General features: G+C 39.5%; 1 protein-coding gene across 1 annotated transcript; it reads right to left on the bottom strand.

The window, feature by feature from the left end:
- Positions 1 to 3,911: 3,911 nt before the first annotated feature.
- LOC134191188 (serine/threonine-protein kinase TNNI3K-like) lies at positions 3,912 to 18,857 on the bottom strand. Its single transcript, XM_062659771.1, has 26 exons — positions 18,776 to 18,857; positions 18,605 to 18,719; positions 17,549 to 17,652; positions 14,019 to 14,116; positions 12,633 to 12,743; positions 10,361 to 10,598; positions 9,371 to 9,515; positions 7,929 to 8,033; positions 7,775 to 7,869; positions 7,571 to 7,711; positions 7,430 to 7,510; positions 7,307 to 7,363; positions 7,156 to 7,248; positions 7,037 to 7,094; positions 6,887 to 6,980; positions 5,969 to 6,004; positions 5,835 to 5,902; positions 5,618 to 5,775; positions 5,493 to 5,545; positions 5,135 to 5,267; positions 4,971 to 5,080; positions 4,838 to 4,903; positions 4,640 to 4,779; positions 4,524 to 4,580; positions 4,214 to 4,299; positions 3,912 to 4,142 (listed from the first exon to the last, which is right to left on the bottom strand). Exons 1-26 carry the CDS (start codon positions 18,819 to 18,821, stop codon positions 4,054 to 4,056), a joined length of 2,577 nt encoding a protein of 858 aa, XP_062515755.1. The 5' UTR covers positions 18,822 to 18,857; the 3' UTR covers positions 3,912 to 4,053.
- Between the last annotated feature and the right edge of the window lie 53 nt (positions 18,858 to 18,910).

Below are 18,910 nucleotides of genomic sequence, written 5' to 3'. Positions count from 1 at the left end.
CAATATTAAGTTTCCAAATTGAGAGTCCTGCGTGACGTAGTATCCGTACGACTGCGAATGTGCGTGTTGCAATGCTGCTCTTTGTTGAAGCAGCATGTGCTGAGCCTCACTCTGTTCTCGCAGCGCAGCGCTTGGATCTGGTGGTTTGCTTGTAATAACAGTTCGCGAAGACGGTCTGGAGCCAGAAGACCTCATAGGAGGACCAACGGTTCTTTTTCCAGTTTGTTGTTGTTGTTGTTCTTGCACCCTCAACTTCTCTCTTCGCTCTTGCAACGATTGCAGAATCCTTCTATTTGTTTGTTCCTGACTTCCTGACATTATTGTTTTATCACGTGTGTCTACTTCAACTGTCCCGTATAGTCTACAATTTTGCAAACATTAATTAATTAATTAATTTAAATAACACTAATAAACATACTGTATGATTATTAAACGCCGCCCGTATCCTCGAATAAACGTGGCCCAAGATATGCACCGAATAGACGTCGCCCTGGTAGAATTAATTAATTAAACGCCGCAACTGAGAGTACACCATGAATAGTTAATTAACATATAAACGCTGCTCTAGAATAAACACCACATTTCATCTATTGTTCGTATTTTGAAGGAAAAATCGTACGACTTCTTCATAAGCATACGTGACCTGGCAGACGGGTAGACTACTCGGATTTCACCACATGACTTCTCATCGCAAATTGTGAAATGTATACTCAGCTGGTACACATGTACCAGTATCTACGTGTCGTTCTCTTGAAAAGATGTCAGACCTACAGTTTGACAGTTCTAAAGCACGGACAGAGAGCCTTTAACGTAACAAATAAACCCCGTCTTTGAATAAACGCCTCCCTCGTCTAAACGCCGTATTTGAAGTACTAGCTGAAAATAAACGCCACGGTGTTTGATCGAAGAAATACGGTAATACTACAAAAGTTTAAAATTTGCTAAGCTAACGATTGGACCAGCAAATTAAACCTGACAGCTATGTATACACACACATCTACAATTAATAAATATCGCACTCTGATAGAATTGTGCAACATATATGGCAGATCTAGAGATGGATTAGAGTGTTTTGAAGAGACCTCACTAACATAAGAAGACTACAGATTTTATCTAGGCACAGATTGAATCATTCCGGAAATGAAGTTGTAACAACTTTATCATGGCTTTCTTACTGAAATCGGTTCTGTTCTGTTAGTAGCTACAAGAACTTGTTAATTAATTAAGCCAGTTACAATTTAGGACCGTTTGACAGCTTTAGAGGATCCTCAGGTTGAGCTTCATCTTCTCCGGAGCTGTTTGAGCCTTTGCAAGCTGAATCACATCATTAGAACGGTTCCTGGCTTCAAGATCAATGATGTATTGATGCAGTTTGACAGTGGTCTTCATCACAGTTTAGAGGCTTTTCAACTCTTCCAGTTCGTTTGGGTGGTCTAGGTCTTCGTAAGGCCTCTAGATCTTCATCTGCAGCTTTCGTTGGCAGCTGCAACTCTTCTCGGCAGGTGTCTCTCCGTCTTTTTAATGACTCAGCGTTCATGCCGGTACGTGAAGAAAATGATTGGACTCAGCATTCTTCCTCTTTCCCTGGTGAAGTGCAATGCCGGCAACATCTTGCAAGTCTTTTACCACCTACTAGTTCTGTCTCGTCCTCTGTTTCTTCTACACAACATTCCTTCCAGAAGGCTCTGGATGATGCTTTGAGATCCAGCATTAAAGTCAGCCTTGTTAGTCTGCGAGAACAGGCACGTTTCAGTGCTGTCGCATATCCTCATGCGGGGGCTTGGTTGAGGGCAATCCCCAACTCAAGTCTAGGCCTGGCCATGTCTCCGCGTGAATTTGTGACTTCTTTGCGTTTGCGTTTGGGAATTCCGGTTTTTCCAGCACCCCCACACTCAGTCCGTTGTGTGTGCGGTCATGAATTGGACATTTTTGGTGACCATGCTCTTGGCTGTAAGTGGTCCTCTTCGGATTAAGCGACATGATGCCTTATGTGACGTCATCTTCCACTGGTTGCTCTTAGACAACTTCAATGTACGTCGAGAACAACGCTGTTCCTCTCATTCTATGACAAGACCAGGTGACGTTTTCCATCCCGACTTTTCCCTAGGCAAGGCTGCTTATTTCGACATTTCCGTGAGGAATTCGTTCACTCCCTCTCACCTTATTAATGCTGCCATAAAAGCTGGTGCTGCTGCTGAGGCTGGGGAAGTGGACAAAGATGAACGCCATCTTGCTACGTTTCCAGTTATGGCTGTTTGTTTTACCCTCTTGTGTGGTGGAATCATACGAAGTGTGGGCTGCACATAGTCTGGAGGTGTTGAGATCAATTGTCAAGAAGTCTCTTCTATCATCTGGCTTGTCTCTGGGCCAAGCTTCCAGGCAATTTCACGAACAGTTATCTGTTCGTTTATGGCAGTACAATTCAAGACTGATTAGTGACTATCTGCCTAATTATTATGACTTTTTGTGCTTCCGTCCTTAGGGAGGATATGTGTTATCTGTGTTATCTGTATTATATACCAATATATGGTTTTTATATATATATAAAAAAAGACACTGAAGTCATGCATGTAAATCTTCTAGGTACGGTGTAGTGGCGTTTGTTAGCGTGTTGATGTAATTGTTTGTTTGTTTGTCTGTATGTCGACTGCCCTCCAAGGGAACTGCACCAGAATCTGGTTTGTAAGAAACATATGCCGCTCCATGATGGGCAAGTGGAGTCTTTACCCCCATCTGGGCGCCCACCAACCCGGCAGGTGAGCCCAGCAGGGTACATGTTTCTGTGCAGTCAACACGGCGATCAATGACTAGCCAATTCGATATAGATTGCAGGCATTTACGGTGACCGCGAACTCGAACAGCACATCTAGTGGATATCAATGACCACCAGGAAAGCACTGAACGTCATCGTCAACGGACCGTTCGCCAGACCACAGAAACTCCCCAACGACTGGAACGAGTCATAGTCTCATGGATAAAGCTAGAGAAACACGAGAAAGAGAGACAGACACGTTTCATAATTTACTGTTGTCACTAGGGTTTGAACCCCCAAACCATGGAGTGGTAGCCATTGTCTTTATTATTATATTATTATTTCATACCATCAATAAGGAATGCACACACATGAAATTTATCTTATGATTAGCGTGCTCTAGGGCTTTTACTAGGAGCTAGGGGCGTGGTTATTAGCCAAGGTGAAGCTGAGGGCTTCTAACCCCATTTCGAGTGCTGGTAAAACCCATGTAGCACGCTAATCATGCGCTGAGTTATTTATACCACGGTCACATGACGTGTATAAGTATAAGTGAGAGTGCCATATTAACCAGAAGCAACTTATTACACACTTGCTGTGCAATATGTCATATACACAATCTCGATCAATATGAGCTCATGACTGGTTGCATGCCACGTGACCATGGTACAATAAAAGTAGAATAGTTTCCAATTAAACGTTGACCTATATGTAGCTAGCATATGCATGATGGTACAGTAGACTACACACGTAGAGAGCAACAAGGATAGGCTTTCTGTTAGTACGTATACAGTAACACTACAATATATACACTGTAAAGACATGCACCAGCTGTCACATACATACTGTAAGACATGCACCAGCTGTCACATAAAATAGTATCAGAGTTGCTCTTATTCAAGCTTGAGTTACTCATAAGCAATAGTGTTTGCTTTGCTCTAAAACATAATGTGAGATAAACAGATGGTTAACTGCAGCAGTTACAGCAAGACAGGTCCAACAATCAACTGAAACAGTAATTGTAATGTCTCTAATCTATTCTTGTCTGGTACAATACAGTCATCACAACTGTCCACTGTCTTACCAACAGCATACATACGTCAGTCACTAAGCAAAATAAAGTATTGCATGAATAAAGCAATTTCAACAATCTGTCTATGTTTTATGTATTCATTTCTAACAGGACTAGCTTACGTAGCAGTGCTGCATTTGAGTACATACACCTGACAAGAGGCAGTAAATGACAAATAAATAGAAATAGAAACATGATAGCTCTTTACAATTACACAACAGGCTACAGTTCATTTGCTATAAGTTCTGTCACTGCTTTTTTTGCGAACGTAACTGCTGCTACTTCGACGACGAGTTGCAAAAGGATCTGATACATAGCCTAGAGACACGATTATAGGCAGTACAGTAAATCAATATCCACATGCTCCTGATGATAGCTGCTACACATACCATTTCTGTCTGTGTGTAGAGCCAGTCTTCGAGTCAGCTCTTCAACAACACAAGCACTTGGAGACATTGTACTACCGGAACTCATCCTGTCAAATCACCGAACTGTTAACATGAGTGCACGTACGTGCATGTGCATACACACACAATGGATACACACATGCACACACTTATGTGCACACACACACACACACACACACACACACACACACACACACACACACACACACACACACACCTGCAATACTATGCACTTACATGCACAACTGCACCTAAAATTAAAATTAAATTAAATATTAATAACAGAGTTTACCCAGAAACCCTTCGTAATGAGCTAGAACGATTTGAAGAATAATTGTCATGTCGAACACTAACAACAATAAATGTATTTTAAGAACAGATCAAATGAAACATTAAACTAAATCTAACTTGCTCCTATCGGCACTTGATAGGTCTCCAACACTGTTACTACGAAAAGGGTGCCTACGAGCTCGAACTGATCTTGTCAAAGGTAAAGATGACTGGGGTGGCGAAAAGCAATCATCATCAGTAGAATCAACACTCATGCACTGTTAAACACAAAAGCTATTGATTGATGTGTGATATTAATAGTAACAACAAACTGACTGCTGAACGATCTTGGTCAAGAAGCGGCTCTAAGGTTTCTAGTATTTGAGAAAAATCAGGTCTTGACTACACAGTGACAAATAAAAAATGATACGAATTCCTTGAAAGTCCTTAACAGCATTAGAAACTGCACCTCTGGATTGGCATCCCATCCATGCTGAATAACCATAGTAATTTGGCTTGGGAATGTCATAGGTATAGATGGTCGTTTGTTTCTGTATGCCATGTCAGTAGCTGCAGCAGCTATTAACACAGGTAATAACTGCCAAACATAGTAGAAACAACATTCTAGCTTACCTGGTTTTAAATGTCCAAATGGTAGTTCACCCGAGAACAGTTCCCACAAACTTAAACTATAGCTGAATACATCAGCACGCACGTTGTACTTCACCGATTGAGTAAAAATTTCAGGAGCCATCCAGCGCAAATTCTCAAAAAGCAACACAAGTTAGAACAGTAACTAATGCAAATGTGCTCGCCCGTGAACACACACACGCACACACACACACACACACACACACACACACACACACACACACATGTGCAAGCACACACTCACAAGTAAAGACAAAAGTAGACTAAGTAAAACAAAGACTAAACTCTTGAACAAAATACAAACAGAAATAATCAATGCAGAGTCATATATGCAACTTACTCCTGGTTGTTTGGTTAAGTCATCATCATCAGAAGCCTTTAGATATCTTGACTCTACATGTATGCAAGCAACCATGAAGTACCAAAGTGAATACGACAAAGAGGTACGTAATGCGCTTGTCATACCTCCAAAATCAGACACAACAGCTCCACCCTGCTCATCTATCAAAATGTTTCGACTATTCAGATCACGATGGATAATTGGCCAAGGCAATTGATGAAGATAGCACATTCCTCGTGCAACATCTACTGCAATACCCAGCTTCACAGACTCATCCAGGAATCTTCAAAAAGAATAACAAATACTGGCCAGCAAGACTAGTGCTAAGAAAAAACAAAGTACCGTTTCTGTTCATGAAGAATTAAGTACAAAGAACCTCCCCCAACATATTGAGTTACAATCGCAAATTGCTAAAATAAAGATAAAGAATTTACAAATACCATACAAATTACAACATCCTAAATGTGTTCACATACACTGGGATCTTCTAAGCACGCTCCAACTAGTTTTATCTGCAATGAAATTCAGTCAACAGCAACATCACACAACATGATTAAATTATGTAAATTCTAAACAAAAATAAACAAGCTTATAACCACACTAAAATCTTCACAATTCAACCAAATAATTCATCAAGCTCCAAACCTACTGTGTCTTTATAGGAAGCAAAAAGGTATTCAGAGATAGCTAAAATAAAATCACTGTTTGGTATGTAACTCTTAAAAATGCAGTTACAAACAAACCAAATGCTACTGCTCAAACAGAGCAAGCCTGGTCACACTGTAAATATCATTCGTTTCTTGTTGGTTCTTTTGGTATTCACCATTGGTTCCATGCCTTTCTGAGTACATAATTACCTCGTAGTGTTTATGTCTGCACTAATATTCCACACAGCATGTAATGCTGGAATAGCATACAACAACTACAGTACTTCAGATGCCATTCAGTGCTTAGACTACTCTACAGCCAAATGTAAATGTCCAGTGATATAGAAAACACATCAATGAAGATCAGTAGTAATGTTGAAGCTATGCACTGCCTGAAGATCATAAAACATAATGTTAACTGTAAAAACTGAACTTTCATTCTTGCATAGCAGAACTGTTTTCTGCACTTCACCCAATATGGTAAGCCTATATATTGAGCCTCGCGATGTCTGTCATAGGAGTTCTAGTAAATTAGGACCTTCATATTACAACAAAACACAAAAAGTTACAATTACAGTTAAGAAGCTACAGATTGCTTTAATTTCCTGACGTTGCATGCCCAATGTCCAAATGAATTAATAGTAGTTATTTCATCCATAATTTCAGATTCTTTAAAGCAACAAGAGATAACATTAGTCTGGCCTATGCTGCTCTAAAACACATACAATATGAGCAATAATACTTTACCACATTAGGATGACTGATGCTACTGAGAATAGAAACTTCTCGACAAAACATGTCAACATCTGACTTTGAAGGTGAAGCAGACGATGATCGATACCTTCAAATTGCAAACATACAAAGAAAGCAACTTAGAATAGTGTTCTTGTCACAAACTTCTTGATTGCAACAATCTTATTCTGGCATCGTCCTCTGAACACTCTTCCGAATGAACCTTAAGCCACAGTGAGCAATATCAAACTTGGAAAGGGCAGTAAATTCTACAACTGCCTGACCACTTCCAACTGCCTCTATGATCTCTATATCTCGTGATGACAAATGAAGATGTCGTGGCAAACTTGATCTTAGCCTTAACACGTCTGCCTTTTCTAAAGAAACAACTGACATCTATCTCAACAGGTGTTCATGTTCGTATAAAGCACACACCTCTAGTGATGCTCCTTAGTTTACCAAGGCGCGATGGAGTATGCAACTTAGAAATTTCTGCATCCATAAAAATGTAATGTTGAAGATCAAAACTTCACCATATAGTGCACATGCACTGCATACGTGCATATCCATTGTCATGTTGTGGCAACTCTTCTTGTGGGTGCAGTTTTGACTTGATCAGTAGCACGATATTATCAAAGCCTAATGACAGACTAGTTCGGTTATTAATTTGTAACACACAAACATTCATTGGAAGTTCACCTCTTTCATATGCCCAATCAGCACAAGTCTCTCCATCTTCAAGCTCATTTTGACTGTAAGTTTGTATAGTAGGATCAGCTCCTTCTTCCATGAGCAGCTCCACTATAAAACTGTGATTGTGATAACATGCACTGTGTAAAGCTGATGAAACATAAATCAACAACATCTGTCACCAAATAAGTATTGGCGTAATAGCACAATTACCTGTGTGACCATCCTGACCTTGTCGGTTAATGTCAACTGAAGGCTGTCGCAAGAGAAATTGAACTAGTTCTTCACTTTCACCATACGTACAGGCTCTGAAACATGTTGAGATGAAACAGCCATTATGTCAACCACAACTGCCTATAAGTCTCACGCATGGAATGGTGTTTCGCTGAAGATGTTCTCAACCAACAGACTCTGACTGCCAGTAAATTCAATAAGCTTCTGAGCAACTTCTAAATGGCCTCCATAACAAGCACTAGAAAAAGAATACAAAGCATAAATAACTGAAATATTACATCTGTCTGTGTGGTGTAGATGGTACGTATGTAGTTGAACAATTCACACTAGCTGCATAGCTAATAACGCAAACTTGCTATACACATACTCTGTTACGTAATCATATCTATTCTGGCCTTCTAGCAGCAGTCTATATAATGTGATCATGAGATTACTCTAAGGTCATATGCAAAGCACCTACATCTGAGCAAGCAAAAATGAGCATTAAACTGTTGTTTCTGTTGAAATGCAAAAGTAACAAAGCAAGAGTTTAGAAATGCGACATCCTTAAAGGGCACATTTCTTTATTCTCTTCTGCCTCTTCTGGAAGAGTCTTCCACCTCTTCCAGAAGAGTTGTCTGGAAGTTGGCAGAGACAAAAGAGGTTTGAATAAAGAAATGCTAAAAAAGATGTTGAGCATGCATGTGCTCGTGTTAATTCTTCAAATAGGGATGATTTTCGTTTCAAACTGGCATGAGTGGTAGCAGAAGTGACGTTGCTTCTTCTGATGACATGAGATTTTGTTATCCTGAAAGCTTGAAGCTGTTACACACGCACTAACTAGATGACAACAAAAAAAACATAGCAGAGAAAAGCTGGAAGAGAAGAGGTCGAGAAGTGCTAGAATAAACTACTCTTCTGACACCTCTACCAAAAATAAAGAGACGAAAGAGAATCTCTTCTGTCTCTTCAGAAGAAGTAGAAGAGAATAAAAAATGCGCCCTAACTTTGCAACAATGTGAAGTTTTGTTAGTAAATATAGTGTAGCCACTACACATCAGTGTAAAGTGAGCAAATTTTCAGCACCTCAAGAATTAGACAAGAAAGTAGACATCATCACAACAATGACCTTACTTTCAAAATATCTTTATATTCGCTTAAAGATCAGTTAAACCACAGTGTAATCTACAAATACATTACAAAAAGAGAATAATTGTATTTGTAACAGACGTATAAAGTCAGTTGTCAACAATAGGATTCACAGAAACTAAAATAATCTCTGATCTAATAAATGCTTAATTTTTGATTAACACCTAATGTTTTGCTATGTTTTCATTGCTTGCTGTAAAACAAATTTGATAGTAGAGGAAAAAACAAGTGCACATGATATTCTCCTACACAATATCAATCGTATGATGCATGATCACCAACTACTCAGGCTGTCAGCTCTAAATGAAACAAATCTTAATTAATCAATGATGGTGCTATTTGTCCAAGCATGGTATAGTTTATAATTAGTAACAGCTGTATACCATTAAGAGCTAGAGCTTACGTCATGTCTACTTGTTTGTCATTCACCAAACAAAATACACTTACTAGTGCAATGCTGTATCTCCATATACAGTCTGAGAGTGTGGATTCAGTCCACTTTTAGAATACAGCAGTAGTTCTATCATGTTTAGATGTCCTTGTCTGCAGCAAACATGAAGAGGTGTGTGCTTCTCATGATCAACAGCTTTCGCTGCAAAAAATGACAAATAGCATGATTGCATGCATATCCCTAGTAAACACTCAAGACTGACAAAACATACATCTTTATACACAGACAGAATACAACTTAAGCCACTATGAATTAGTGATAAGAGTCAATTAAATCAAAACATGCTAGAGGTAAGCTCTATCATTTAGACTCGTTGACAGCTTAATGCCGTCTAATTTTCTATAAACATTGCATTTGTGTCAATACCAAGGATTTCCTAAAGACTCTCCTCCTGTTGTACACATAGCAGTGCACATTTGTATGTAACCCTGGCCTACCTGCATAGCCTCTCCTTTTGACAAGTGATATAAAAGACATGGATTAAATGAAAAAACCTTGGTCTTGTAAAATTAGTGAAAACTCATTTATGCAACCGTCTTATATTATCAAACACGTGCTCAAACTGCTTGCTCAATTTCAGCGCAACAGAAACTCTAAATACATGTAACTGATTCAAACAACAATCTACATTTACTTCACCAGTCTAGTACAGTTCAGAGTAGTGCATATGTAGTCTCTAACATCACTATATTTCCATCCACTCAAGATATGCACGCTTAAAATCAACTACCTGAAAAAGCCACTTTAGGCACAGTCGACATATATATATATATATATATATATATATATATATATATATATATATATATATATATATATACTGTCAACATAGTGTAATGTCACACACCGACAAAACCAACGTCAAATTAAGCAGCTACAACAGTCCATAAATTGACAAACAAACAGATAACTACTGACAAATACAAACACAACTTAGAGCATCAAGGACAAACCAACGCACAGTGACAACAACAGAAGACAACTACCATCTGCAGCATCATCTCCTTGTAGCAGTCGTTCTGCTGCTTCTAAGTGACCCTCAAAGCATGCCATGTGCAATGGTCGATCACCAACTTCACCAGAATGATTAATATTTGCCCTGTTCCTTAGCAAAACATCAATAACTGCAGTGTTCCCAAAGTAGCTTGCCAAATGCAGTGCTGAAAAGCCAACTGCGTCCATCTGGTCAACATCATGGCCATACTGCAACAGTATCTGTACCAACTAGATGCAGAAATTCACTTACTTATAACAGCCATTAAAATGCATTAATTAAAGTCTAAAGGCTTTCACAAATACAAACAAGATAAAGCAAGAGACTGTGTGTGTGTGTGTTGTCTGTAGCTCAATTGGTTAGAGAGCATACTTGGAGAATGGAAACATCCGGGACATTTGGGTCATGAGTTCAAGTATGAGATGGGCATAGGCGTAATTCCCTTACGCAAGGAACTCACATACAATTGCTTCCCTCGACTCAGGAGTATAAATGAGGGGTTAAGAGCTAACGTGGCGTAAACGACATATTAGGCAGAATTGAGTTACGCCACAAAGATGATACAGAGCAATGATATCTACCTTGTGCTAGATTCGCGTAAGCGTATCAGAAATCAGACACTCCGCTATAGCACATGGAAGTAAGAGATATCGCGAGGACTGTAGTGGCGTATCGTGAGGACTGCAGTGGCATATCTCCTAGCGCACTACAGCCGCTAATCAATTAGCTACTGAATAACTAAACTACAAAATCAGACTTTAGTTTAGCTGTTTCAGTAGACTTTCACTGCACTAGTGTATATTCATTTAAAGTTGATTAGTTAGAAAGAAGTCTCTTTGATTTTATGTAAATCACAAACTTTGCATTCAATTTTCTTGAAACTAAGTGCCTGGTGCTTACGTCACTTTAGCTCTCAACCCCTCAAATGAGTACCTGGTCATTGACTGTGGTAGACAAACCGCTGGCTTAGCAGAACATCACACAGCAAGGGTACATGTGGGCTTGAGATCCAGTCCCAAGGCTGCCCAAAGTCAGTGTCCTTGGATGCTTTGGCCAGGCACCTGGGGTATGTCAGCACAGCTTGAAACTGGCCCTACCTAGAAATAAGCAGAGGGTGATATCTTCAGTACTGAAGGTCATATCCATTTGCCCATTTCATGTGCGTGCGTGCGTGTGTGCATGTGTGCGTGTGTGCGTGTGTGCATGCGTGTGTGTGTGTGTGTGTGTGTGTGTGTGTGTGTGTGTGTGTGTGTGTGTGTGTGTGTGTGTGTATTAAAGCTGACTAGAATCTTGCAGTCATTTGATCTTGATTACATGGTGTCGAATGATAGCATCACTCAGTTCAAGCCAAGGCTTTCCACTGCAGAGGCTTTGCAACCCTCTCGGGATGAGATATCAAATGATGCACATAAAATAAGTCAGATACATGTGTGCACGTGTGTGTGTGTGTGTGTGTGTGTGTGTGTGTGTGTGTGTGTGTGTGTGTGTGTGTGTGTGTGTGTGTGCATGCGCAGATGCATACAATTGCACTTGAAATCTCCACCAAAAAGCAATGGTCCAAACATCTATCATTGAAGCTAATCAGACAGCGATAGAAAGACCTTGAAACTATAATACAAAAGATGACTGAAAGCTAGCTGATTAGAGTGGCTTAGCCATCATGCCAGAATGCCAAATCAGCGGTTCCCAAAGATACGCCTTTTCAGCTGGTTGCCTCATTAGCAGTTGCAGGGTGGGCCAAGAAAAAGATGGAAAGATGTCATTCAAAAAGACCTGAAGAATTTGGGTAGTCTTGAGGACAAACGGTTTGATTTAGCAAACAGTTCCAAAACTGCATGGTGTAATGATTACTGTACGACTCTTGAGTGGGCAAGATCAGAACAACCTACTCTGCAAATTCAATGTCAACATTGCTTATGCCTTTTTCAACAAAACAAGTGATAGAAAATATTACAATTAAGTGTAGTGCAGAATGCCAGAAACCAATCCACCAACAGCAAGGCGCAGTCCAATGTACTCAGGGCAAACAGTGGTTCCTGAGTCAAGGCAGACGTACAGTTCACAAGTGCTTTTCTGACTAATACATTCTAGTTTTAGTTCTTTGACTTTGTTCCTCTTTTGAGGGGTAGCATGACTGTTCTTTACTAAGCAGCAATGCAGAAGGGACGAGAGGAGGAGTGTGTGCATGCCCCTTTTGTGTACTGACTGTACAGCCAGTTCACAACAAACAAAAGCTAGACAAAAACAAAATGTATTTGACTGACTTGCTGATGCCCGCACATAGCAGCAATATGAAGCGATGTAACTTTGTTTATCGCACATTGATGTATGTCTGCTTTGCTTTCGATAAGGACTCTGACAAGTTCTGTTGCACCCTATACACAAAGAAAGACAAACAGCAATCGAAAAGATCAGCTCAAAGGCTTAATGTTGACATTTGCAAGTAGAGACATTAGGAGGATGTAGCACAATTGAAAGACTATAGCAGAATAAACAGTTCATCTACTGGAACTATTGCCTTAATACTTTTGTATAAAGATAAATTACAGATTAGTACAATAATAAAAGTAAAATTTGAGCAATCATAACAAACAAAGTACCCTCAACATTGTCACTTATGCAATCTTTAGACCCAAAGGCATAGTGACATAACTCTTAACCTGATCAGATATTGTTCGTCTTGTACTGTACTACTTGGTAACCAACAGTCAAAGATTGCTTGATCTATGACTGTCTTCAAGCATATCAAATGATATACCTAAAATTATCTAAGAAAGTCCATTTGGTCTGTCCTAACCATCAGCAATTAATTACGCAAATGCAAGTGTCTAATCTAAGTGCCTTGTTTTAAAAAAATCTGTAAAGTTAATCTATTTACAACAATTTGTTCATTTGCCAAATACTGTCAATACAAGCCCATACCCTAGTCTTTCAGCAAGAAGGTGCATTCTCTGTAAATGTGGATCCTCCATAAAGATAACTATCATAAGCAAGTGCTGTGGTAAGTGGGAAGAATACTTGGAATTCTTGGAAACAGTACTTAGAAACAGAACTAGTATTTACAGCTATGCTGTTTCATCTGTACTTTACTTCGACATATTTTACAATAATATTGCACTACTACATGTAGTATGCATGCAGATTACTGCCAAACATCAACATATACATATATAGACTAAGTTAATTAGCAGAGATCAAGTTAAGTTTTATTGGAGGCAGGTGGTCATGCAAATCCATCAACTTCTCAAGATCAACAGGGGTGTACGTATATTAATTAATTAATAAACGTGCATGAACAAGAGCTATAGATGTAACCATCTTTCCTATCGCACCAGCACCCAAAGTGGACTGGGTGTGTACGCACCCAATGCACCCAAGCCTACAGGCTTGCAATACAAATCTGTTGCATCTTCTGTTCCATAATAAGGCATTCTGCAAACATGTGAATATTACCAAAAACAAATATTCAAGCTTAGGCAATTATTTTGATCAAATTTTAGCGACAATATCAAGTTGGAGAGCTGTGTTGCCTCACAGTAAAGCATTTTCAAAAGCTCTAGTACTCAAACGTGCACCATGTATATTTTTCTTCAGACAAACACTTACAAAGTACTTAGGTATGATGTATAAATAGTCCAGTACTTACTGACCTTATAGCATGCTAGATGAAGACAAGAGAAGCCCTTGTTGGTTAGCAATGATGTTTTTGCTCCTCTTTCCAAAAGAACTGACAATACAGCACTGGGTGCTACACAACAATTCATAGTCTGCACTTCAGCATTACACACAAATCACAATTTAACCACTTGAAACACTACATTAATTAATGTACACATGACAACAGGAATCCAAAAAAGAGTTTGAACACCTGTGTGCGGTATAAACGAAGCAATACAACGATATCCACACGTATATGCAACAAACTTTACAGCAAACAAGAATAAGACCACAGCAAAGCATGTTCATCAGTTACTGCAAACAACAAAAGAGCAAAACCTGTATTCTATAATGGCCTTGTCTTGCATTTGTTTTAATGCTTGTCTTCAAAACCAAGTTGCACATTAAAAACTGCCTTGATATGTTTCTGCATTTTACACCTGCTGTTTACTACAACTTCACAAAATCTTAGTTTTGCCTACACAAAATCATAATTTTGTCCATGTTCAATATTCAGTGTGACCAGGGGTGTGCCTGGCTCCTCAATTTAGGTGGTTCCAGCTATGACAAGATGTACCTCTGCCCATTCTTGTGTCTTGTTTTCAGCCGCAAGCCTGTCCACACTACACACTGAATCAGAATCAGATCTGGATCCAATCGCAATCCATCGCGTCGACATCCACTCTTGACCTACCCAGCTCTGATCACAATCAGTACCAATCCACATCCGGAGGTGGTTTACCAAATCTGTTGAATTCAATTCCTTATCGGAAGTGAGCATACATGCAAGTTGTGAGAGTGGATTCATATTTATATCTATTTGTAGCACTGAAAAAACAACTCTTGTGTCTATTTGGGCACAAGAAAATATGCAGAGCCAGCTATACTTGATTGCAAGCAGCAAAGTTGGTTTTCAGCACATTACGCTAGATGTAGAGAACTTGAGATATGACAAGACACGGCAACAATACAAAACTAGCTTTCTCAAGCATGTTGAGACCTCTCTAAGTAAGCTTTCCACATACACAAAGGAACAAATTTGCAAATAATACATGCATCACGTGATTACGCAATAGGGCGAGGAAAACGTTCCAAGGTGTAGTGTGGACGCTAGTAGGTCCGATCACAATCGTCAAAATCTCAATTCAATCCAGATTAGCTTCTGGACTAGTGCAAACACGTCTTTATTTGGTGCAAGACCTCCCTCATTTCTCATGATATAGGTGAGAGAACCGCCATAAAAGAAATTAAACTGTGTAACAATTGCATTATGATAGCTAAGCAACTGGAAAAGCAAATTTTCAAGAAGTTTAGGCAATTTGCTCAAGTTTTCCAATAGTGGGTGTTAGCAGCATGCCTATAATTAATTTGACAAGACCATTCACACATTTGTTTTTCATTCAGAGCGTGTTTACACTAAATCTACTCAACTTTAGTTTATCTTTAGAACGTCTTTAGAAACTGTTTAGACCGCCTTTATAACTGCATGTGACCAGCTCACGTGCAGCACATGCGCGTGTGAGCAAGGATACAGAACAAGCTAATGGTGGTACTCTTCCTAGTTTGAAGTAGCCATTTAGACGTAGCCTCGCCCCTGACACAGTGTGGTTGCAGTCCTAGATGTAGTCGTGATAGCATCCGAAACTACAATCCACACTGCGTCTGGGGCAATGCTAACGCTAATTTTGACACAGGAGATATGGAAATACCAGGATGTTTCAGAAAGGGCAGGACAGGGGTGTAGCGTGGCATAGGCTAGACCAGGCTATAGCCCAATCATTTGTAGGGGTGGTCTTAAGGTTTCTGGACTTTAAATACACTTGGAAATGCACTGTTGTGCTGAACAGCAAACTGAGACAGCCATCATTCCTATGGATCCTATTAACAGTGTAACAAAAATTATTTTCCCGACATTGTTACTCTCGTTTTTAACCAGCTGGTCCTACAGGTCTGTTAGCCCAGTATTAGTGGCCTAAAATCTTAACATCTTAAAAACTTACCTAAAGTCTACAATGAGTCAAGAAGAACTCAATAGACTTGCACTACATTCACTTCAACTATAGAACTGACGTTGATTTTATAATGCAACCTTGGATATGTTTATTACTTATTAACAAACTCTCAGAATGTCTTTCTTGAACATACAGAACATAATTAAGGCCATACAAACTACATATATAGTTTGGCGTCAGCCTATTCCTGAATTGTAGATGCAGGCGGTGCACGTGCACACAGCATCTATTCAATATTAACACATTCTTTTACTTATAATTTAATATTAACACGTTATTGTAGGCAGTAGTTTCACAAGTTCACAGCTTTAATATGTTTAAAAGTGACTACACACTATAACACACATCAGACCCAGTGTTGGCAGCTGCTGCGTGGATGCACGAGATGGACATGTGACAATAAACCGGCTGGGGCATGCGCAGGTGTCTAGGGGTGGAGCATGCGGGAGGTTCACGAGTGATGCGGGCGCTGACGCAAAACTATATATGTAGTTTCAAACTTTGCATGACCTAATGTATGTTTCATGTTCCTTATGAGTACACATATAATATAACAATAGTAAACATGATGTTATGTTGTAGACATAAAATTCACTTTAATGTATACTATGGTATCCACAAACTTTTAGTGAAACCTCGCTAAATTGTCCAAGTTGCACCACCTTTTTCACTGTCTGGATGTGCCACTGATTTAACGTATCAGCTAATTAAAGCCAGTAACAAGCGGGCATGTCCCATAGCAGCGTGAAGTCTAGCCCCATTTCTAGAGGTCACGCTACGCCCCTGGCGAGGATAAGCCCAAGATGCATATGACAAACTAAAGCTTGTTAACGATGTAAACCTTTACTAAATTCCTGGTGTACACACGGTCTCATTCTGAATAGCTAACTTCTCTTTACAGTGCACTACAATGAATTTGCATACACACAAAATAATGTGCGTGGCACATGTACATCTACACACACACACACACACACACACACACACACACACACACACACACACACACACACACACACACACACACACACACACACCGAATGGACAAATGGATATGCCCTTCGGAAAGTTCTAAAGATAGCACCCCTGCCTATTTATAGATGGGAACCCCAACGCTACTGGAGTTTTAGGCCGCGCTGATGAACCCTTTGATGTGTGGCCAGAGCATCAAAGGGCACTGACTTTGGCACAGCCTCGGAACTGGACCTCAAGTCCACACGTACCCGTATGTCTGCGTAATGTTCTGCCAAGCCAGCGGTCTAGTCCACCCCTAGTCAAAGACCAAGTACTCATTTATACTTCTGAGTCAAGAGAGACAATTGTGTGTGAATTTAATGCCCAAGGAAATTACGTCTGTACTCGTCCACAAAGCTACGACCTCAACGTCCAGGATGTTTCCATTATCCAAATGCAACTCTCTAACCAACTGAGCTACACACACACACACACACACACACACACACACACACACACACACACACACACACACACACACACACACACACACACACCTCCTGTAATACAAGAGAGATGAAGGCATGTCAATCCAGCACTGTCCTCCTCATTAACATTTGATGTTCTAGCCAGCTGCTGTACAACATCAATTTTCCCTTCGCTAGAATACAAGCAATTCATAAACAAGCAGACCTCAAAGTATCATCCATTCTAAAAGCAAGAAATGCAACTTCTAAATATAAAATAAAATACCTACTACTAGTCTAGCAGATAGAATGATTGCCTAACCTGTAACCAACCTTTACATGCAGTTAATAATACAAAGCTCATTAATACTCAGAGTTAAGAGTAACTATTTGTATTTTAATCTCAAAAGAAATTATAAACAAATCATTATTGCATCAATCTATGAAAATTGTACTGTAAATCTGGAAATTTTCATAGTCATAAATATTAGTACTTCTGACAATGAAGTAGCTTGTAAACATGTTATTTCGAACGGGACATCAGTACTGTACTGTAGCCGAATTCAAGTGCATCTATCTATAAATTTTAGGATTTACAGTATAGAGTTTATTGCAGTTAGTTGAAGTTCTATACTCAGATAGAGTATGTAGAACCTTGGTTTGTCACAACCATACCAGTTTGCTGTAGTCCAAAATAAAGTAAAATTGTATATCCATTTTAATTAATGTACTTTTTAATACACACGTGTGTCCTAGCTAATCAAACCACTATCATGCCACCACAATCTAAAATTTGATTCTACTCTATCATTTGATGACAAACGACAAATTAAATAGTATTCATGTTACATTGCTAATGCTACTATCATGTCTACTACGTACAACTATCCTGGTCAAGTGGCACTTCTTAGATCTAGACAACCTGTCAGTTGGTGTCGCTGCATATGTAATGCACAGCTGTCATTGATGAACTAGCTACTATTTATACTCTAGGAAATCAAAGCATCGAAACGTTCGACGGTCGTTCTTAACTTCCAACCAATCAATTTCTCCAATACAAATGACGTCACAAACATATATGTACAAAAAATGTAGTCTCTACACCCTAGACGAATGGCTACAGACATAACACAGTTGAGTAATGACCTGCAAGCTCGATGCAGGCTATTGGATTCTTCATCTTTCAACTGTACAGTGGTGTCGTCTACAAGGCTGCTGCGCACTTGAGCGTACGTCTCTGCAAACTTTCGCTTCCATTCATCTGACAGCAACAGATTAACGTCTACTATCAGAAAAAAATTATCAGGTTCTAGATACCTGCACACACAGTTGCTGGACGAGATTTGTAAGCGCCCATGAACATTCAATCTTCCCTCCCACGGCTATTTTTTATGCCCAAGTATGGACACTTACGAAAGACCCGGATTTCACAACACCTAACCTTGGAGTTCG

Source organism: Corticium candelabrum, chromosome 15, assembly GCF_963422355.1.
Source record: "Corticium candelabrum chromosome 15, ooCorCand1.1, whole genome shotgun sequence".
Taxonomy (NCBI): Eukaryota; Metazoa; Porifera; class Homoscleromorpha; order Homosclerophorida; family Plakinidae; genus Corticium; species Corticium candelabrum.
The sequence above is the reverse complement of the archived record's forward strand: the minus strand, read 5'-3'. Positions and strand labels throughout refer to the sequence as shown.

What these genes read in the sequence shown, in the direction of transcription:
- LOC134191188 (XM_062659771.1), bottom strand. Translation starts at nt 18,821, where the DNA reads ATGTTCATGGGCGCTTACAAATCTCGTCCAGCAACTGTGTGTGCAG. An exon ending in AAGATTGTTGCAATCAAGAA is followed by an intron (nt 6,981 to 7,036) that starts GTTTGTGACAAG and finishes TGCAATTTGAAG; the next exon opens with GTATCGATCATCGTCTGCTT. An exon ending in TCTACACACAGACAGAAATG is followed by an intron (nt 4,143 to 4,213) that starts GTATGTGTAGCA and finishes TCGTGTCTCTAG; the next exon opens with GCTATGTATCAGATCCTTTT.